This window comes from Gekko japonicus, unplaced genomic scaffold, assembly GCF_001447785.1.
Source record: "Gekko japonicus isolate JY-2015 unplaced genomic scaffold, Gekko_japonicus_V1.1 scaffold355, whole genome shotgun sequence".
Lineage (NCBI taxonomy): Eukaryota > Metazoa > Chordata > Lepidosauria > Squamata > Gekkonidae > Gekko > Gekko japonicus.
Window position 1 is genome coordinate 1042163 of NW_015167066.1, and position 23096 is coordinate 1065258.

General features: G+C 42.4%; 1 protein-coding gene across 1 annotated transcript; it reads right to left on the bottom strand.

The window, feature by feature from the left end:
* Positions 1 to 809: 809 nt before the first annotated feature.
* On the bottom strand, positions 810 to 20480 carry SLC35D2 (solute carrier family 35 (UDP-GlcNAc/UDP-glucose transporter), member D2). The gene is made up of 12 exons (XM_015412669.1): positions 20195 to 20480; positions 16116 to 16149; positions 15435 to 15521; positions 14561 to 14628; positions 11839 to 11910; positions 9040 to 9108; positions 6975 to 7077; positions 5705 to 5797; positions 4266 to 4333; positions 3142 to 3220; positions 2148 to 2230; positions 810 to 2065 (listed from the first exon to the last, which is right to left on the bottom strand). The coding sequence occupies exons 1-12, from the start codon at positions 20323 to 20325 to the stop codon at positions 1963 to 1965; spliced, it is 990 nt and encodes a 329-aa protein (XP_015268155.1). The 5' UTR covers positions 20326 to 20480; the 3' UTR covers positions 810 to 1962.
* Positions 20481 to 23096: the final 2616 nt, after the last annotated feature.

Sequence of the window (23096 nt, forward strand, 5' to 3'; positions counted from 1 at the left end):
CTATTTATTTTAACTGAGTTACACAGTATAGGAAATACAGAGCCACTGCCCTCCCCATATTTCCTCCCATGTCTCCTCAGTAACAGTGAAATCATTTCTTTGTACTCTGTCTTCCACAAGTAGCAGCCAATGAATCAGAGCAGGAAGTGGGAAAAGGCTGTTCAATGCCATGTTAACATCATGCATCTTTACGTAACTGGAGAGAAATGGGACTGAGGCGACTACCATCTCCTGGAACAAGCCTTAAAGGCCTTTCATCCATCAAGACAAACAGCCCCTAAAAGCCAGATAGCCTGGCCCGGATCCAGATATCCAGGATGAGCATATGAGTTGGCCTGATCCACCCCACCCCCCTTTTCATGTAGCCTCTGATGCTCCCACTCAGACAAAGCTTCTGTGAGAGCTGAGAAACCTCTAATGAGGTGCAAGGAGCTGCAGGACAAAGGGAAAGATTTTAGACCTCCTTAGAAGAAAAAACACTTTTAAGTGCATATGAGCAGAGTGGGGACAGGTCCAAATTATGGAGTGGGTGAAAGGGATGCTGCTGCTGGGCAGGTCAGAAGTCCAAGTGCATCGTCCAGAAACAAGGATGCAACACATAGCAGTTTGCAACCTTGACAGCAACTGTTAATGTGCTAAATACCAGACAGTATATTTGTGCCAGAAGTCATGATCTTATCTCCTCCATGCACAGAATACAGCTCACCCTAGTTCCACCTCATGGCTAAATAAATCTTAAACAGAATACAGAGCTTAAGTAAAAATCCTACTGAACAGATGAGTTTTGAACAGCCATCCTGTCCTTGGTCAACAACAGGGCATCTTTTTAATATCATTTTATGCCACCTGTCCAGAATGTCCTGGGTTTGCACATCCCAGTCATCATCAACAAGCAGTGCGTGGCATTAAAAGGGAACGTTCTTGAAAATGTGTTTTAGGGCATCTGCACAGCTCTCTTTCATAACTTTTCGTGCTCTCTTGGCTTTCTCTCATTGCTTTCTCTCAACTAAGCCAAAGATGGAAGGCTGTGACAGTACAGAACAGATGACTGGAAGAAGGCTTTGATTTCACCAACAGTAATAGCATCACAGAGAGAATTAAGGAAACACAACTGCCATGATAAGAGAAGAAGCCCTTATTCCATACAGAGAGTGCAAGGTTGACTTCAAGGCATTTAAGGCACAACATATTTCCGGTATCAGATGTGCTTTTAGGGCAGTCAGTACTTAGCTATGTGTACAAGGAAGTGCACAAAAAAGGCTGGTGGGGACATTCCTGGGATGATACAGGCTGTGCACTTTAAGACCCTGTAGTACAGCAGGGGTTGACCCAGGAGATAAGGCTTCTGCATGAGTACTCGCTGCACTTTGAGCTGTACCATTATAGAGGCGGATGGAGCCACAAGAAAAGACGATGCATCAGCCAGCTACCTGTAAGTCGAGCAACACATTAAGCTCTGAACAGGCTGTAGAAGTGTGCTCACTTTTGGAAAGAGCAGCAACTTGACAATTCTGTTTGCACACCTCTAAACCTTTCTTATAGTTTAAGCTAGCATTTTATTCTAGATTCCACAGTCAACAACGAGATAACTTAGCAGCAAATCAAATGTATTTAAATGAGAGCATTTTGACAGTTAAGAGCTCTGACAATGTAAAATTAGGGGAAAAATTGGATTTAGCTAAACACAAGAATTTTCTGTGCAGGAACAAAGTATCACCTAACTTGCTAGCTGTCTCAAGGAGAGTGCAAAAATACTGCATTATTGCATCCTGATACGTAAGAATCAAGCACATCTGCTGACTACTGCTTTCCAGATGTCAAATTCGGTCCCAGCCGATGATGCCTTGGGCCACAATACGCGGTGAGGTAGATTCAGTCTTATTCTGGTCCCATTCCTGCATGTGCTTGCCTGATTTCCACCAGAGCAGGCATTCTTCTGGCTTTTCATATAACTTCATTTTGCTAGCTCTTGGCAATGGGCATTAGATTTTCTTCATCTGTTGGGTGCTTAGGGCTGTCCTGTCCCTGTATCGTTAGAAATGAGTATCTCAGTCCCCCTGCCATGCTAAAAGAGAAGGCACACACAAAATCAGACATCTATGCCAGACACGTATAAGACTGTGACATGGATTCCAAACTATGCTCACCAGATATTGAGCCCTATGAAGTTCAACACAGAAAAGATGTAGTCTCCACCAACCAGCATTCCGATATATGCTATGGACACATTCTGCAAACAAAAAGTGATCACTCCAGTTAGCCTCTTATCAGCATCGTGTTTCTACATGTGCTTCTTAAGATAAGAATTTACAAACACTAAAAGAAACCACCCTGATTTTCCTTTGATTGATTTAACCAGGTCAATGGGTGATGATGGTGATCATCCTACTTTACTATGTTTTGCTGTTTCAGACTGTAGTCATTTATATTTGTATTCAATCAATAAACTCAATTTTTTTAACAGCCAGATTCCAAATTTTCTAAGAGGGCTAGATTTCCATTGAATAGTAACATAAATGTATTTATTTTTCACCCATTCACTGAGTTAAAAAATAGTGTCATCAGTAACATCACTTTAGTTAATTGTTACACATGAGAAAGTCACCCTCCAACTGACACATCAAATGTTCTTCTTGGAGAAATGGTCAGTGAATAATACCATGCTTGCCTTAGTTTGCAGAGCCACCCCCCATGGTGGATAGATGAAATCTGGTCTCCATCATACCACTTTTTGTGTCCTTTCAAACACAAAAGTTTCCAAATGAAAAAGCTCATTCTAATTGCCATGAGGGGGCTAACTTGTAAAATGGGAAGAAGATGCCTCGGCTCAGCTCTCCAGTTTGTCCTACAGGTCCAGTATGCCTACCACTCACCAAAACCACATGTTCAGCCCCTTTTTCATTACCGCTACCCTATTCCCCAACTCAATAAAAAATGCACATCTTCCCTCAAAAACACCTTCTATACAGGACAGCCCTTCCAATTAAACTCTCCTTAACAGCTAATGATGCACTACCATCAAGACAATGAAATGAACCGTTTAAAGTTGGACACAACAAAACAGATACAAGACTGCTTCACAGTTTCCATGGCTAGTTCTGACATGCTCACCCAGCTTCATTCCATCCCTGGTTCACTTACCTTGATAGCACCAACCACTGTGGTTGTGAGGGCAGAATTATAGTGGCTACAGAGAACCGTAGAATACATCAGAAGAAACCTAAAGCACAGAATTGTATCTTAACAGCCAGCATTTCCCTTCCAGAAAGTAAGATTATCCCTCCTCCAATAAAATTACAACCTTATTATCATCATGGCTGCACACTGATGTTCACATAGCAATAGTCAGTGTCCATCTTGGACATGGCTATGTATACTAGATGTTTTGAAAAAAGACAAAATTTCTGCCACAGTGTAATCCAAGAAGAGATTCTTCTGAAGGCCTAAATAAATTATGCAATGCCACAGCAATTTCCACATTGTCATGTGAAACATGATCAGAAACTGCCACACGACTTACAGTCTTAAGAAAAGTTATACTTTCTAAGTCCACTGACTTCAATGGACTCAGGGTACAACTACATGATACAGCACCCTCAGGACACCATAACCATTGCACTCCAGGAATTATCCTGATTAAAAATGCCATGGGGCCCCAATCGTGTTCAGGACCACAAGTGTGGGGGGGTGGGGGCTGCAGCCTTCTCCCACACCCATGGGGCTCCTGAAATTGTTGGGGAGAAAGAAGACAGGTGCCTCCCCATTCTGTGGTCCTGAGCAGGATTAGGCCTGCATGGCTTTTTAAAAGCAAAATAACTCCTAAGGTAAAATGGCTGCAGTTTCCCTGAGGACACCATATCATCTACCTCTGCCCCTAGGATGGTGGCACTCTGCTTATGATTGCATTATTAGCAGCATTCGATATACTAAAACAGTGGCAAAATTAAGGATGTTACTTTGCATCTTTATAACCCTTCAATGCTGGAAGGGGGCACAGAAGCCAAATAAGATGAAGAACTAGTGACATTTCCTATAACAGAAATGAATAACATGGAAATTATCTTTGCTCCCCCATGAAGAATAATTCCCAAATAGGTGCCAAGACATCGTGCAAGCACTGGACAATGAGTACATTGTTTTCTTTCTTCACTTGTTGCAGTTGTTTGCTGTTATCTCAGACTGCTGGCTATATGAAGGCCAAGAGTAGCTTCAAGAGATGCAAAACTGCACCAGCCATTCCTTGTTTACTTGAAAAGATGTCTTACCCCAGTATACAGGAAAGCAGAAATTGTCCAATGAATAAAACATTGGTCCACTGCTTGAAAGCAGTGACCTAGTGAATGAAAAAATAGACATTTCAGATATTTAACTGATGACATACTTATAGTGTCGTTACTCAGCATTTACATGGCTTACAAGATGACTTCTGATAAAGAATTCCCTGCAAGTTCATACCTCAATACAACTAAGGACACTTGGGTGTGCAAATGCAAGATTCTGCACACAGATCCCTAGTCAGAGAAGTAACTGTAGCTGCGCATCCAGGTACAGGGCCCTTTTAAACAGCCAACAGCTGTTCAGGAGGAGGGGATGTAGAGATGGCCACAGGAACAGACCCCTTTAAAAGTTAGATTCGTGGAGGATAAGTCTATCAGTAGCTAATAGCCATGGTGACTGAGGGAAACCTCCATGTTCAGAGGCAGTAACCCTCTGAATCCCAGTGCCAGCACTCTATGCCCTGTAGTTGGCTGTCCAGAGGAACTGTTTGGCCATTGTGTGAGACAGGATACTGGACTAGCTGGACCACTGGTCTGATCCAACAGAGCTCTTCTTATGTTCTTAATCCGAATGGTGCTCTTTCACCAGTCCCATGGCACTTTTACTAGTGGAACAGTGTTTCTGTTGACAGAGGAAGGGAGAGAATATCTGCTGATTCCCATCGTTTCACCAGTCCCATGGCACTTTTACTAGCGGAACAGTGTTTCTGTTGACAGAGAGAATATCTGCTGATTCCCATTGCAGACCCTCACTTTGCCTACCACATTGTTTGCTAGGGGTCTCTAATGCCTAGAAGCAGAATTCCTGGGGGGCTCAAAGGACCAGTATGAATGGGAGAGGGGAAAATGCTATGTTGCTCTGCTCACAGGAATCTGGATCCAAGCCAGGCTTACTTTTTTAATAGACGGAAAATGATTATAAATTAAGATACTGGTTACAAATGATATATTTACAATTAATTGCTTTAAATTCCAAGTCAGCTGGCTCCTCATGGTCAGAATGTTGCCAGCCTTGAGAATTCTCCATAATTTCCTTGAAATCAATAGCAAAGTGGTAGAATGAATATTATTTGGGTGTGGCCCTAAATACAGAGAATGAGCCAAAGCCAGTTTTAAGCAGCTACCTGCAGCATGACCACAGATTAAAAACATCTATGTGATCATTCCCAAGTGGGGAGCCAGTGATCAGAGACATCTGGTCAGGCAACCACAAACATGCATTCACTTCTCCAGTTGCTGGGTACACCAACACCTTGCTTCATTTGGTAGTCAGAGTAATGTTGGTCTACGATTAGCAATCTGTCTAGCTGCACTTTTTGGAAAAGCTCCCAGGCTTCAAACGGTCACTTGAAACCACACTCTGGGGATTATATTCCATGGAAATAATGAATTATGGTTCCATCCTGTGTTTTGTACATGCCACTTACCTGCTGGAAGTCCCCAGTGAAAAAACTGATGAGAACTGTTGGAATTACCATAAAACAGGCATTATAAAAAATGACTCCGTATTTTCCCAGCTCCTGTATAAAACAGACACACTTGTTTAATTGGCAAGCTAATTAAAGAGCATTAAACTACTTGGAGATTTTTCTACTAAAATCTCAAATATTACCTAATGCCAGCAGGAGTGGGAAACAAAATTAATAACTGTACTACATTACTCTGCCTGTCTACAGTGCCTATAAATATGCATTTATGTGACACACACTTCTAGGGAGGGGTGGGTGCTCAGCGGTTGTCCCAGGATCAATCCCTAGCATCTCCAAGTAAAAGGATCAGGGGTTGTTGATGTGAAAGACCTCTACCTGGGGCCCCTAAGGAGCTGCTGCCAGTTGAAACAGACAATACACACAATACAGACCTTGGCAGACCAAAGAACTAAGTATACGGCAGCTTCATGTATATACTCAGGGCTCTAGTCGGGGGGGAGCTCTCAGGTACAGAGCTCCAGAAGAGAACCTCTAGGGGGCGGGGCGGTCACGTGGTGAAGCCCCGCCCCCTTCTTTACCCCGCCCTCTGCTTCGATCCTCATTCCGTTTGGGAATGAGGATGAAGCAGGAGGGTAAGTAGCCGGGCCTTCTGACACACTTCCGGTGATGTCAGGGGGTGTGGCTTTCTGTCACTTCCGGTGATGTCAGGGGGCGTGGCATATGCAAATAAGTTATGCTAATGAGTTATGCTAATGAGCTCCGGCAGCTCTTTTTCTACAACAAGACCCCTGTATATACTAATCTACTCACAGATGTGTATTAAATCACTGCTTGCAAAATAATCATCTCAACAGAGTTCCAAACATTGAAGAAGCTTGTAATCACAGTATATATCCTGATCTAGCTGACCCCACCCTAATGGGCTCCCTTCAGATACTTCAGCTTCTTAAAAAATAGACAGTTACCAAAAGGCATGTCAAGGCTTGGAAACTGCCAGGTCACCCAAGAGCCTGATAATTTCAATGTTCCCGCCGCAGGATATTGACATGGAATCTATAAATGCATAGCTGGCTTCTAAAATATTTTTTCTAGCACTGACGGAAGACATGCTCATGTTTTGATTAATAAAGTCGTGCAACAAAATGTTAGCACTGCTGGAAATGCTAGGATAGAGGACAAATGAAAACCCTATGGCTTCTAAAATATTTTTTCTAGCACTGATGGAAATGCTAGGACAGGAGGACAAATGAAAACCCTGTAAAATTACCTTGGGGTCAATTTTTTGCTTTGTGTAAACGCCATTTGCAGCAGTGAAAATATCATTCAGCAACACAGAAACATAGCCTTCCAAACTGAAAGCCAGATCAGATCTAAAAGAGAGTATGTAGAGAGAAAAGCATTTTTTAAAAGGCCCCAATGGTAGCGTCTTTGTTTGTACAGTTATGTGTTCTGGGGTAGCTCCACAAATCATTTAAGTATTATAAACCTGTCAACACAAAACAGCAAATTCTCAAGCATTTAGAGCAGTAAAAAACAACAACACTACACAATTCTACTCGACATTTTACTCAGGGTTTACTTTGATTCATTCCTGGCAACGTTTTCAATAATTACTTCAGTGTTCCATACAGCCAAAACTAAGATCAGACTAAGAAAAAAGGAACGCCCAGCAACTGGCTAGTAACATAATCTAACAAGAACTATAGCTGAATCGCTGTCAAATTCAGTGGAGCTTGTGGCATTCTTGGGTGAGCTCCACAGAAACTAACAGAGGTTGTTCAGCAGATTGTGAGAAGACCTTCTGTTACTTTGGATCTTCTGCTTCCTACCTCTAACCACTTCTATATTTAAGACATTTTTCCAATTAATTATGCTCAACTTTCCCCAGTGATAAATATTAAACCTGTAACATCCCCACCACTCAGCAAATGTGCAAGAAGCAGTGGGAGACAGATGACTAAGACAATACTTTGCTAAGGGTAATATCCTCTCATTTATTTGCATCCATTTTTTTTATTTGCCATTTTGCATGTACGTGACATGCAGTACAATGGCAAGCCACATGCATCCAAAGTTAGTTTTTAATTGATGTTAATGCTGTACAAGCGTTGATTAAAAAAATACTGTGTAACTGGTGTCTATCACCGAAGGGAAACTTAGACTTGTGTGTTTCAAAAAGCCCCTCGCTCCCCAGCCACATAATAAAATCTTTTGATACTGATGGGCAGTATCTCCAGCTGGCCAGCTCGATGCCTCTGGTCATTGCTGGGCCAGGGATGTCATTCTTGTACCTCCTGCCCCCTCAGCTTGCCTCAAGTGGCCAGGATCCAGCTGTACCGGATCCAGCTGGGCAACTGGCCTGCTTATCTGTCTGTTGCACAAGATGGCTCTGTGGCTGGAGGGGGAAGGGGGAAAGCCCTGCTAAGTATGAAACGTGTCATCACGCCATTCCTAGTTGGGTGGGATTTGGTCACTGAGGATTCCTTTGGGTAGGGGGGGAAGGGGCAGAGCATTCGCTTGAGCATCCAGCATATTTGATTATCTGGCAACCCCCATGTCCCATGAGTGCCCAGATAACAAAACTTTAAATGTACAGGAAGGGTTTTTTTAAAAAACAAAAAGGTGTGTCAAGTATTTAGGTGTCAGTATCCTGAAGTAAAAAAACCCTGAAAGGCAATTCTGCTTCGCAAGGCATGACACTTCTTCATTTGGTGTCTCTTTAAAGAGGCTTCATATGTGGAAATGGACAGTTGATGCTTTTCATGGCAAGATCCCATTCAGCTTCTATTAAAAAGACAGGACATTTTTCTCTCTAGGCCAGCTGGTAAGCCTGGCCCTAGTTCTCTCTGTGCACCGGTATCATTATCCTCTCTCTCTCTCTCTCTCTGCACCCAGACCATATTCAGTAGAAACATGCTTTATTTCAACTTAAACATGATTAACTGTGTACTGGACTGTCCAGGCTGACCCAACATTCAGGGAATCCCAGCCTCTTCCTCAGTCAGTGGCAAGAAGATTGGAATAAAAGAACTCCAATCCTGGAAGAGAACTGTGCAATCAAAACAAAGTTGATATATTTTCAACTTACATTTATTCCAAGGACAAATTCAGTTAATTAAATTGCTCTTCCCTCTTCTAGTTTCAAAATCTGGGATAATTTGTGCAGAATCCCATGTCTTCCCCTTCATCAATTATCTAACAGAGACTGTTTTGATGACTGGGATAAAAGAATGTTGCAATGTAACATTTTCTAGGTGAATATCTGCAATTGTCTTTGAGAAGGCATCCTTGGGTACACTCAAAGAGCAAAAGCCAATGGTTTAAAGTCTTACCCAGCTGCTACGAAAGCCCCAAGGAGGATTGCAAACACACTTAGTACAACACTCGATGAATACTGCTTCCTATAAAGACAGACAATATCAGGGAAAAAAGATCAAGAGTCCAGTAGCTCCTTAAAGACTAACAAAATTTGTGGCAGTATATGAGCTTTTGTGAGTCACTGCTCACTTCTTTAGATACAGCTAGACTGTGAGTCCATCTGTCCTCTATATTGGAAAGAGGAATGATTTCAGATGCCAAATGACAACACCAGGTGAATGACAATAGCAGGCATGATTGGATTAGTTATGATATGCTGAGAGGTAGCAGGCATGGATAAATCAGCATTGGTAATTCAGTCCAGGAGGATGCACTGTCTTGGGTTTCGTTATCAGTTGCAATTCAGCAATCTCTCTTTCTAATCTGGGTATAAGCTTTCGTGTGCATGCACACTTCTTCAGATACATTGAAACAGTTTTCCTCAAGCCTTACACGTAGGTAGAGAGAGGGTCAGGGGGGGGTAGTTGCCAGGAAGGCCTAGTTAAAGTCAAGATGCACAAGTAACTGGGTGATAAATTAAGCTGAGATCGAATTAAAGCAGTTGGTAAGACCTGTGAAGGGCAGAAAATCAGCATACAAATACAAGAGTTAACAAATAGCTATGAGAACTAAGTTTGAGTCCAGTGGCACCTTAGTTCTCACATCTGTTTGTTAACTCTTGTATTTGTATGCTAATTTGCTGCCGTTCACAGGTTTTACCAATTGCTTTCATCCAACCCCAGCTATACTTATCACTCAGTTACTTACACATGTTGTTTCTAACTAGCCCTTCCAGGCAACTAACCCCTCCTCACACTCTCTCTACCTATATGTAAGGCTCGAGGAAAACTGTCTCAATGTATCTGAAGAAGTGTGGATGCACACAAAAGCTTATACCCAGAATTAAATAAATGTATTTATTTCCTTCAATTTATATCCTGTCCTTCCTGCAAAGCAGGCTCAGGGCGGGTTCCAGCCTATCATAATCTGCTGAGTGCCGATTCACATCACAAAAACAGAATAACAAAATACACACAATAAATACAATAAAAGAAATAAAACACTGATACTTTAAAATAAATTATACTTCAACAGACACATAAAAGCGACTCATGGGGGAAGGGGAGGGGGAGGCCAGATTGAATTGGATACCCGCTGCCTCAACTGAAGGCCTGGCGGGAGAGCTCTGTCTTGCAGGCCCTGCAGAACTGTAAAATCTAAGCCAACTCAACATTTTGAGTTCTTGCACAGATTTGCTAAGGGGGCATGAGCTCCAGTGGCCATGAGGAGCTACGATTCCCTGAAGTGCTATACCATTTTTTTCAAAACTACACAACAGGGACTGGGGGCAGCCGAGTCCTTTAAAGGACTTTTTTCATAATGAAGAGTATTGATTTGGAGTTTAAATTACATTTTCTCTTGCGCTAGGTAAGAAAAAGTTGGCCTTTATGAACAAGCCCATCACAATCCTATACATCTTTACATGGAAATAACTCTCACTGATTTCAATTGAACTTCCTCTTTAGCATGCATGCACCATTGTCCTAACCCTAATCAGTTTTAATGTGCTTGGATAGTGTGGCTCACACTTGAATTTCTAAGCTGCCATTTGATTAGGTGAGCGGAGAGGTAAGAATGTTTTAACAAATAAGGTATCTTCGCACATGACTGATGCTTCATAGGAAAGGGAAACCCATTTTCCCTAAAATGTAGGTGAAATCCACTTGCATTTTGACCTTAAGAGGAGAAAATCATTTTCTAACTCCAGAATAAGAATAAGGAACCAACCAGACCAAGACACATAATAATATCTATCACCGTGTGCTTGCAATAGTGAACATGGAATGGCTGAACAGGTGTGATGTGCAATGTTTACAAACATTCAAATTACTCAGGGAGCAAAGAAGGTTTGCAATCCATCTTACGTGAGGAAAGGGAAAATTGCATATCCTATGCTGGCCTTAGGGTAAGAGGTATCATTGTACACTGAGGACTGAGAAGTTGTCTCAGGTGGTAGAAAAGCTAAGGAATGGCAAGACTATAAATGCAGCTGATGAAAAGGGGTGGTGTAATTAATGAACTGAAAAACCAGAACCTGAGGAAAGGTTATTGGTTGGAGACATGAAGAAAAATGGCAGATGAAACTGGATGTTGAAGCCAGAGGGAACTCTGAAATAATCTCACGGCATTTACTGCCTGAAAAGACTGCATGCAGAAGGCTGAGAGACAGGAACACAAAGGAGGCTGGCCAAGATGGTATGGTTAAAGGAAGCGGGACACAAAAGGCAGGGAGCTCAAAGTTAGGAACCTGACAGAACAACAGGGAGAGTGGACACAGCTCCACTGAGAAAATGCAGCTGGGCTAAAAAGTAAATGCAAGGACAGAAAAGAAGGAGACTGGTAAGGTGAAGGGTTATACCTAGATTCTGACCATACCTTTGAGAACTGTGTGCCAGCTGGGGCTCCAGCACTATGACCTAGTAACGGTAAGGGGCCAAAACACAGGTAAGTGGCAAGGTGTGGTGGCTAATTCTCATATATTCAGTACAACTAATCAACCAGTTATTTGGCCACAAATTTCTTGTTTCCCACAAACTGAAACAGCTAATTTCTTTTTTCCTGGCAAGTATTCCAAAGATTCCAAATATTTATTTCGAATTCTACTAGCCAGGGGGGAAAAATCACCCATCTAAGCATTCTGACCCAATACCACAAAAAATTATTTGATCAGTTAGACTTCAGAGGTATTTAAAAAATGAGTGTCAAATACTTACCCAAGTATCATGACTTCCAGCAGTAATGTAAGTGGAATGGTAAACTTCCTAAGGACTGTAAACATTGGCAAGCTGTTTTTTTTAAAAAAACACAAATAAACCTAGGTTAGGTCAGTTGCAAGCTCTTTTATTAGTTCTTATCTATTTTTGTTGAATTGAGGATGACATAATCAGGCTAGCATTAAGACTCAGCCTGGACAAATTCTCAGCCTCTCTTACAGCCAAATGTCAGACTGACACCAAAGGCTGATTAGACAACAGTATTGCTGGAAATGAGACTTAAAAAAAGAAAGAAACTTAACATAAGAACATAAAAAGAGCCCTCCTGGATCAGACCAATGCTCCATCTAGTCTAGCATCCTGTTTCACACAGTGGCCAAACAGTTCCACTGGACAGCCAACAACAGGACATAGAGGCCGAGGTCTTCCCCTGATGTTGCCTGCTGGCTCTGGGATTCAGAGGTTTAGTGCCTCTGAATGTGGAGGTTCTCCTCAGTCACCATGGCTAGTGGCCACTGATAGACTTATCCTTCATGAATCTATCTAACTCCCTTTAAAGCTGTTTATTCCTGTGGCCACCACTACATCCCCTGGCCACGAATTCCACATTTTAATCACTCTCTGTATAAAGTTTAATCACCCTTTTTTGTCTATCCTGAACCTACTGCCCATCAGCTTCACTGGATGCCCCCGTATTTCCAGAGAGGGGGGAAAATATCTCTTTGTCAACTCTTTCCACCCCATGCATAATTTTATAAACTTCTATCATGTCCTCCCTTAGTTGTCTCTTTTCTAAACTGAAAAGTCCCAGACCCTTTAGCCTTTCCTCATGGGGAAGGTGCTCTAACCCCTTAATTATCTGCTTTAGTCACCTCCTTTATTTCCTTCTCCATCTCAAGATCAGCCTCAAGGGTTTGATCAGGTGGGCGATAGTGCACCTCCACTTTTAAGTAACCCTTAGGTTACTTGTGCTCTGCAATACAAAAATCCTCAGAATTTCTGAACTGTGCTAAGAAAAAGTTGTCCCATCAGCCGGCCATCCGTCATACACCAGTTACCGGTTACTAATGTGAAGCATGAAGGGGAGCCACAGGGAGAAGTTCTGAGGACCTACTGAAATCTTAATGACCATCAAAGTTTATGGCAGTGATTATTAGCTGGCCCTATAAACATACATTTTTGAAAAGCTAATACGTTTCCTAATTTCATTCAAATTCAGTTTTTCAATTCTTTCTGAATATCTGTGATACACACACATACAAACACACACATACTCTCAACATGGCCAGATCTGTGGATTCTTAAATCCAGAGACTGGAGCAAACAAGGCAGACATAAAAATAGCCCCAGGTTCACGAAAAACAAACAAACCCTGAAATCTAAATTAAATACTTGGGGGGGGGGGGTTTGTCAAACCACCCCAAATAATAAAAATAGCACTTTTAGTTTTAAGAAACAAATAGTCTTAGTGGTCATTGCTGCAATATTATTGCCAGCCTTCAAATTTTGGTTTCTGTCACTAAAAGGTAGAACCATTTCTTCATTCAAATTCAGTTTTTCAATTCTTTTTGAATATCTGTGATACACACACACGCAAACACACACATACTCTCAACACGGCCAGATCTGTGGATCCTTAAATCCACAGACTGGAGCAAACAAGGCAGACCTGGCCCAGCAGCAACCACTGGGCAACTTGCAACCACATGATTTGCAGGACGTGGCCAAAGGGATGGACTTTCAGGCTTGGATCTGGAGGCCCAGGTTCAAATCGCCATTCTGCTGTTGAACTCACTGGGTGATCTTAGGCAAGGGAAGGGAAAAAGAGAGGAGATGCCCTCCACAAGTCATTGTGGGTTCCTAGCCTACACGTGGCAAACATCACTGCCTCCTCATGTTGCCATTCTGCATACCAATTCAGGTGGATTTTATGGACACCAATGGCTTATGGCGCAGAACATATTTGTTACACCTCTACATTTCAAGTGGCTACATATATGAATTTAGTATATGTGAATCAGACTGGCACACATTAAATCAAAAAAAGAAAATATCAAAATACAAAACATAATGTACTGGACCTCTGAGCAAAGCAGACAAGTTTGTGAAAGGGATCTTTGATGCCTTTCCTGTCTGCCTCCAGCCTCTTTCACCCCCCAAAACTCGTTCCTGAAAGCCAAGGGCCCCCGAAAAGCAGTGAGTAGTGACACAAGGTAGCAGCACTGGAAAGAGGTAAAGTCAGCAGACAGCACTGCCCCTCCTGGTGCAAGTTTTGCTCAAGGGAGGGAGAATTCCCCACTTCCATTTCTTGTACCTCATCCCACACTGTTCTCAAGGGTTGCTCATGCCCAATCTTCAAGAGAGCCTTTTGTGGGGAGGGAGACTGGAGAAAAGGAGAAAACCGCAAAGATCCCTTCTGTGGGCTCTGCTCAGGAAAGGTCAGATCCAAGGTGAGCGGTGTAAACAGAATTGCTAATTTTATCATAATTTGTCCAAGCACAAGATGTGCAAATTCTGCGTAACTGCAGCAACTAATATGTGAACTGCTTTTAAACCCCAAGACTCCTCACACGGTCTATCAACATAGTAATATACCTTCTCTCCAAATGTAGAGAGAAACATGTCCTAGCTCTGATATTCCCAGACTTCAGCTTCAGACCTTTTACTCACAAAACTTAAATAAAAACCAAATTGTTGGTTAATGATCTAGTTTTTATTGTACCTTAGCTTGCTTGTGCTTGACAATCCACTTATGTGATTTCCAACATAAATCAGAGGAAGTGGAAACAGCTGCAATAAAATGAGACCACCAGTCAGTTTTGATCCATTTCATAGTACTATGAAAGAAATACACTTCAACAGCATCTTCATACAACTAGCTACAATCCAGTAACTGTAAAAAGATATATATAAAAGTAAACCTTTGTCAATGATTACACTCATTCAATTTTGTGCACTTTGTTGTAATCAAGATAAACTGCTGCAGCTTCTCTTGCTTCAATAAAGGTACACTGATATCACAAGAATTAAAGATAAGGCCCATGGTAATGGGGGGGGGGGTGAGAACCCTACAAAACCACTTGGAATGTCAGACTTCTGATCCTGGCTAAACAGAGTATGAGGGCTCCCAATGGCAATGTTTGCCACAACACAGATTTGGTCAACGTGGGCCTAGGTGGCAATTAAAGATTCTGTCTACTGTTTGCACATATTAGCTATCTATCTCCAAAAGACAAGTTTACATGGTACAAAACCAGTTCTGTATGTCTGATTAGAAGCGTGCATCTTCCTGGAAGCTAACTGGCAATGTAACCTTTCTTTCTTCTATCCCCAAACATATACCTCGCTATAGCAAATGTGAGCCCCAATGGGGGGAAGAAGATAAAAACTATATTTGTCTTTTTTCTGTACTATGACATGAAGCAGCCAGGGAGTTGGGGGATTTTTTTTTAAACTGGAAGAATGGCATGGGGGGGAGTCAGTCCCCCCTCCCACAGCCCCAACCCACAATAGGATTATCTCTTACTGACTTTAAGGACCAATAACATCTTGGGAATTCCAACGACCCCTCAAATTAAGATCAGTGCATATCTTACCTTCTTAGGGATATTTTTGTCAAAATCAGGGAAGTGAATGATTTTATTTAATTTTGACACATACAAGATCAGAATCGTGGTCACCATCTAAAAAAGAAAGAAGGCATAATCAGGCATGCAGCGAAGGCAAAATACTATTTGGAATACACAGATGGGGTGGACCAGAGACAACTTACTCTATTGCCCTACCTAAGAATGGTATTGTTACACTGCAACAGCGTCTTTAAATACCTTCTTTTTCAGCCTAGTTTGCACAATTTCCAGTGAAGGCTAACCCTATATAGAATTTTCAGCCTAGTTTGCACAATTTCCAGTAACTAAGGCTAACCCTAAATAGGTGCTGCTATTCTGGAATGGAAGAAGCATCAAAAAGTTGCCCAGTGACTAACACACACCTTGAAACATGTATTAGCAATCAGATGGTGTGCAAGGGGAAACAACTACTCACCATTTCTTCCTCCCTTCAACCTATCCAACTTTTTGGACCTCTAAAATGGCATGACTGCAGAAATAAGTGCTAGATATTTGGTTAATATCCACAATGATTTCTCAAAAAGGTCAGTAAAACTCAATCATGCAAAACAGAGTCTCCAATTCATTAACAATGGCCAACCCTGGTTCTCCAAATTGGCCTATTTACCAAGTTCAATGATGTGTAGTACCTTTAATTGTTGAACATACCTGTCCAACTCCCAGAAACAATGGAGATGGGAATCTATAAAGAAAAAAGTGTATTAAGCGTCTTTTTAAAATAAGCTAATGTACATCCATTACTTGAAATTCTACAAAGAAAGTTCTTCAAAATACAAAACTTATCACCCTAAAGTTATTTAAAATGTCAGTGCTTGCTTCTGCGCTAGAAAGTAAGAATAAATGTGTTTCAGAAACCACTGAAAGAGCCCTGACCTGGACAGCCCAGGCAAGTCCGATCTCGTCAGATCTTGGAAGCTAAACAGGGCCTACCCTGGCAAATACTTGAGTGGGAGACCGGGATGCAGAGGCAGCTAATAATAAGCCACCTCTCCAAAACGTCAAAGCCCCACTAGGGATTGCCAGAAGTCAACCATGACTTACACACACACACACACACACACACACTCACTAAAAAAAAAGAAACCACTGAAAGATAAGCCAGTCTTATATAGCAGTTAGTGTGCTGGAATAAGACTGGGAGATTCACATTCAAACCTGTGAACCTTACTGAGTGACCTCAGCCAGTCACCCCGTCTCAGACTAAACTATCTCACGGAGCTGTTGTGATGATAAAATGGAGGAGGGGAAAACCATGTACGCTGCCGCCTTAAACTCAAAAGAGGAAGGGCAGAATAAAAGTACACTAAATAAACAATGATGTGGAGAGAACCACCAGCTCAAACCGCTTTGAGAGGAAACTGGACAAATTCATGGAGAATATTTAACTATTATTAGCCATCTTCAGAGGCAGCATATGCCTGAGAACCAGTTGCTGGGAACAACACCAGAGAGAGGCTTTGCTCTCTGTGCCTGTGGACATTCTGGGTTAATGGGGCTGGCCACTGGGAAACATGATGCCAGGCTAGATGGGCCACTGAGCTCCCCTTATGTTAACGTTGAAAACAGGTGGTGTATGTCAATATGGGGTGGGTTATTGTAGAATTATGAAAATACCTAACTTTTCAGCACTACATTTTTATGCCAATAGTAAAAAAGCTATGTAACAAGTAGTCAGTATGAAATATTGGGAATTCATATGAATGAAAGCTACCATATACTTTTTGGTAGCTTAGAAAGCCTATTCCTTCAATAACATATGATTTTCTTCCTCTTTCAACATTAGGGTTGCCAACTCCAGCTTGGGAAATGCCTAGAGATTTGATGGTGGTGGCTGGGGAGGGCAGAATTTGGGAATGGGAGGGATCTCAGCAGCGATGTGATGCCATACAGTCCACCTTCTGAAGCTGCCATTTCCTGCAGGGTATCTTGTCTCGGTAGTTTGGAGATCAGTTGTAACTCCAGGAGAATTCCAGGTCACCTTGAGTTGGTGACCTTATTCATCATACAGAGACAGAACAGTACTTCAGAGAGAGCTGCCTAACAGTGGAGCTACACTGCCACTTAAAACTAGTTTAAGTAGTTATCACAGCAGCATCACCAGTTTAAAGTTTACACTTCCAAGTCAAAATGAATGGCCAAACTTGCCTAGTATTGTCAGTAGTACACAGCAGCTGATCTCACTAGCAAACTCATCCACAACTGAGTTTTCCCACCTGCATCCTTAGGAATCCCTTATTGTTAGCTTCCATTACTCTCAGTGTTCTGAATAGATCTTTTTTTAAGCTGTTGAGGTTCTTATTTGGCTCTAGCCCTCACTAATGGAAAACTTTAGTTTAAAACACTAAACACGGGGATTTTATTTCCCCCCCCCAGCCCTGTCCTATTTTGCTTATACATATTTTGTCTGTCTTCCTGGTGGGTCCACCCTGCAACTGATCCTTGGCCCTCCTGCCAAAGCTGTGAGCCTGTTACAGAAAGTGCACAGAGGTGGCAAATCTGTATTTCCACAGCCCAGCAACATGTTCTGCTGCCCTGTCTTCTACCAATTCCTCCAGTTCTGCTGTCTATATCTCTGAAGTCTACTCTCCCTGATTTCTATTTTGTTCCAAAGTTCATTGCCAGTAAAAAGTAAAGGTAAAGGTTCCCTTGCTCGAAAGCCAGTCGAATCCGACTCTAGGGTTGCGGTGCTCATCTCCGTTTCAAAGCCGAAGAGCCAGCGCTGTCCAAAGACGTTTCCGTGGTCATGTGGCCGGCATGACTAAACACCAAGGGGCACGGAACGCTGTTACCTTCTCACCGAAGTGGAACCTATTTATCTACTTGCAATTTCTTGCTTTCGAACTGCTAGGTTGGCAGGAGCTGGAACTAGAGACTACCAGATGCCTTTCTTGATTTCAAGAATCCTTAGTTCCTAAAACCAGCCAAGTCTTCATCATGATTGGAAGCCACAGACACGAATATGGATGGACTGACCCTTAATTCCAGAGGTGTGAAAGAACGCTATGATGACTCCAGCGTAAGGCAATTTGTACATTCTCATAAGGCCGCCATGATCTTCTAGGCACTGGCACAAACCAATAGCATTGAAAACAAACTTTCTAAGGCTGAGCTCTGGTCCAAACAAAACCCTGCGCCACCCCCCCATGCTTGCTAAACTTGAGGCCCCCAAAACACCTATTTATTTAGCTAATCTGGCTCTGATTTTAATGCTGTTTCATCATTTTTCAGCTTGCGGCTGGATTCTGCCAGCAGGTTCTTGATGTTCAACCTAAAGAAAAGGGAGATGAATTGGAGGTCTATGGTGTTCACAGCCTGCAATATTACCTCAGAGGCACCAGATATTTTACTAGCATACAGCTGTTAACCTACAAGGCCAAAAATCATAGGTAAATTCTAAAACACAGAATGTAGTTATGAATCAATCTTTCTGCATAGCCATCAGTCAATTCAGAAACCATGTTACAAGCACATGTATTGATTTATTTACATATTTATAGTTGCTTTTCTCCCCAATATAGTTGGTTTTCCCTCCTTCATTTTAACCTATTAACCCTGTCATCATTTCATTTATTATGATCCAAGATCAGCCAACACCAACATAAGTGCACCAAAGAAATACAAATAGAACATATAAAAACAATAGAAAATTATTAACTTAGGTAAGCACTAATTTTAGCAATACAAAGCAGTTAACAAAAGTACTGAAGAATTTGTTTCCTTAGAAGCTGAGCCAAGGCACAAAATTTGGCCACCTTAAGAGTGATTGCGTTGAGATTTGCAAGGAGAGTGGATAAAATTTTGTTTATCAATAACCCTGAGGTAGGTTGGGTTGAAAGATAACAATGGGCCCAAGTCGTCCAGCAAACTTCCATGGCAAAGTGAGGATGTGAAACTGACTCCCCCCCCACCCACCATAAGCACATTCAGAATTGCCTGTTCTTCCGAACACATGCCAACAGCTGCAGTCAGAGGGGCTAAAAATATCACTTGTGAATTCAGTGTTCATTCACGTACCTGGAAACAAGTAAAAAAGGCTGGCTTCCAAGTAAACATGATTGTGACTGTGTAATGAAATTTGGTATATTTGCTGATATGTCAAAAAAACTTTAAGCCACCCGTAAGAATTAATTTCCTTGAACAAAGAATTCTTCAGGCTCTATACATCCATGAAGTGCATGGGCCAGTCACACACTCTCAGGCCGGGGGTGGGTGGGGGGTGTCAGGTCCTCGTTGGGAAGAAAGATTGGCTATAAATGAACGATCAAATAGAACTCCTCCTCCCCACTCTCCCTTTCCAGCTAGTCGCCCTGAGAACTTTGTTCTAATGAACTTTGGAAATGAACCTTGTCACCAAGAAGCAGCTATTTTGATGGGCCGCCCTGAGAGCGCAGAACCACAGAAAACCTTGCAAAATGCAACTGTGAGATCAGGAAGGAAGAGACGGAAATAAATATTATTATTACTGCGGGGAATTAGGGAAACGCAGGGAGGGGGCGGCGGGATGGGAGCGAAGAGCAAGACCGATAGGCAGTAGTGACGACACTGCGACCAAACATCTGGTAATACGACGCGGCAAGAAATCTCAGTCATATATCTAGTACACAATATCTAATAGTGAACATCCATTTTGTGGGCGGGGGGGGGGAGATGGGTTTCCAATTAAAGGGCACTAGTCTTGCTCCACCTATAGGACGCCCCACTGCCATCCAAGGCGCTCCTCGTCTCACCTGTAAGCAGTCAGCACCGCCTTGTTCACCAGAACGATCAAGAAAGAGCAGGCTCCGTAGAAGAGGGCAGAGAGCAGCTTGGGCAGAGGGGCGACAGCAGCGGCGACGACCCGCTCCTCTTCCGCCTTCATCTCTTCGCACGTGCAGCAAGCCCCAAACTATTCGCCATGCAACAGGGCATTACCGCGACTCCTGCGATGCAGCCCCCAAGACAAGGGCAGCCGGCCCCTCCTGGGCGGAGGAAACGAAGCCAACAGGAAGAAGATCGCCATCGGCCTGCCTGTCCCCACCCACTCCGCTGCAATGTGTTGCGCTCCCTCTTTTTCTCCCGGTGAAACTTCTTGAAAGCAGGACGGCTATGGCCTGGGCTACGGCGCCCCCTGGTGCAAGATTGGCTGCAGCCCACATTTGCGTCCAGAGCAGGGGTGTCAAACTCATTTGTTATGAGGGCCACATCTGACTTAAATGGCACTTCCTTGGGCCGGGCCACGTGTGCCATAAAATGTTATGCCAGGCACTGGAGATAGTTTACCACTGACCATGACCCACGCCCCTCCTCAGCACCTAACTAACCACCCTTTGTTGGGTTCCCCTGGCTGATGTCACTTGGCCCACCTGGCTTTGGCTTCTGCACCTGTGGCAACAGCATGCAGCACTTCATACTCCAACTCATCAAAAGCTTCTGAAATGTGTCAGACTTTAAACAAATGAGTTTGACAACTCTGGTCTAGGGGGTAGGAAGGGGGGAAGAATGTATAATTTCAGGGACCCATGGATCTCAATATGATACAGTTAGAATAGAGAAGTAGGCTATTTGGTGATGCATATAACAGTAATGTGGCCAGTCCCTGTGCACAGGAGCAGTAAAATCAGGTCACTCACAGATAGTGTGTATATACTAATAGATTGACAGCTTCATATTTTCTGCATACCTAAGAAATTAGAAAAAAAAATTAAAAAGAGCCTGACTGAATAAGCTTCAGGAGGCACAGAACACTGAGGGTGAAAAGGGGACAGGGCAGGGAGTCAGTGTACTGAAGTCCCAAGGAGCTTAAGACATCCCAGCAAGGGAAGACGTTTAGGGTGAACTGTGGTTTCTCACAGGCCCCAGCTTGTATACCTTGCTTTCTGAAGCCTAGAGGTAGACATCCCAGGCATCTAATGTTTCAAGCTCTTTTCTAACAAGAATATAGTGGTACTCCCATCCAATGCATATTATCACAAATGGCTAGTGATGTGAATACTTATCTATTACTTTCCTAATTCATTAGGACAATAATTTTAAGCTTAATAGAGGATTTCTCTGTAATATTGTTAAGTTGTATAAAGTACGTTGACTTAGAATACTGTATTTTGAGGTACTTTTAACAATTTGAAGCATTTCTGATATTACTTTCTGTATTGACAAATTAAAACAATAAAATATTGGAGGGAAAAAAAGAATATAGTGGTAGTATCAATTGGAAGCAGTTGAAGACCTGCATTTCCTAATAACTATTAGGAAGGCCTATCCATTTCTGCATGTCAGAGTATGGTTTGTTACCATCATAGATCAAACAAAACTCATTTTCTAAAAATATATATATATACACACAAAGTGAAATACTGATATTGGCAATCAAATGCTTTTGTACACTGCCAATTTGATTTAGCAAAAGCTCTCCAGCCACAAAACCCTGTATACAGTTTATATATATTTCCCCAGCAACAAACAGTAGAATTCATTTATTGCTCTTCCCCTAGCTTCATGAGGTCCTGGCACGAGCAGACCTTACCATTTTTTGCACTTTCTTGAGAGAACACAAGGTTGTTAGCCTCTTGTTCTGTGAAAGCACTTATGAAGTTACAGTAACAATTTACACACATTTTCCTAACTTACTCTTATATCCTAAGCTCTGAGAATACAGGGAACCTGGTAATTGTTTCATTTTGAAGGAGTGATAGCAATTTCATTGCTAGCAAAACACAAATGTGAGTGGTTCAACTCAATATATCTGCACAGGATTAATAGTCAGTTTTGGAGAGGTACTTAGCAAAGACTTCAGACTTGGTCAATGTAAAGCAAACAAAAATCCTACTTATAAATGCATGCTGATGGAAGTCTGAATTGGCTGTTGCTACCACAAGCATCTCTGCATTTTAGAAAGTTTAGCAATAATATCACCTTACTGAAACTTTGAAAGAGGCAATTTCAGTATTAGAAATGAGGATAAGGGATTTAAAACAAGTCAGCCCATACCTTAATACTATTATGCAAATTTAGAATGTTATTACGGTTCTAGTTATCCCATCTTGAAATGGTTATGCAAGTTGGAAAAGGATATAATAAAGGACAACTATAAGGGGAATGGAATACCACTGCAATGAGGAAAGGGCTAAAGCACTTGTTGGTATTTCAGTCATTGTTGCTCAGCAAACAAAGGTGTCAGGAGAAAATTATGGACAGTGCAGAAAACAATTTCCTTCTATCACAAGGGTGTCAAACATGTGGCCCGCGGGCCAGATGTGGCCCCTGCAGTGCTCCAATCTGGCCCAAGAGCAACTGACTCTGTGCTGCTTCCTGCCTCTTACGTTGCAGCTCCTTTTGGCCAGTCTCTCCTATTTTCTGTTTCAGAGGAGAGAAAGAAAGCCTGAGGCAATTGGCTGAGGGCTCCTTCCCCCCGTCTTCTGTGGAGAGAGGGGGAAGGAAAGAGCCCGAGGGGGGGGGGGATGGCATCTTGTGACACTTTTAAGACCAGCAATGTTTTTATTCCAGGTATAAGCTTTTGTGTGCAAGCACACTTTTTCTTCAGAGAGAGTGGGGGAGGAAAGAGTGCCACCACCCCTTAGGAGAGCGTCATCCCCTTCGTCATCCCCTCGTCACCCCCTCTTCATCCAGTAGTGATAGTTTAGAGGACGGGTT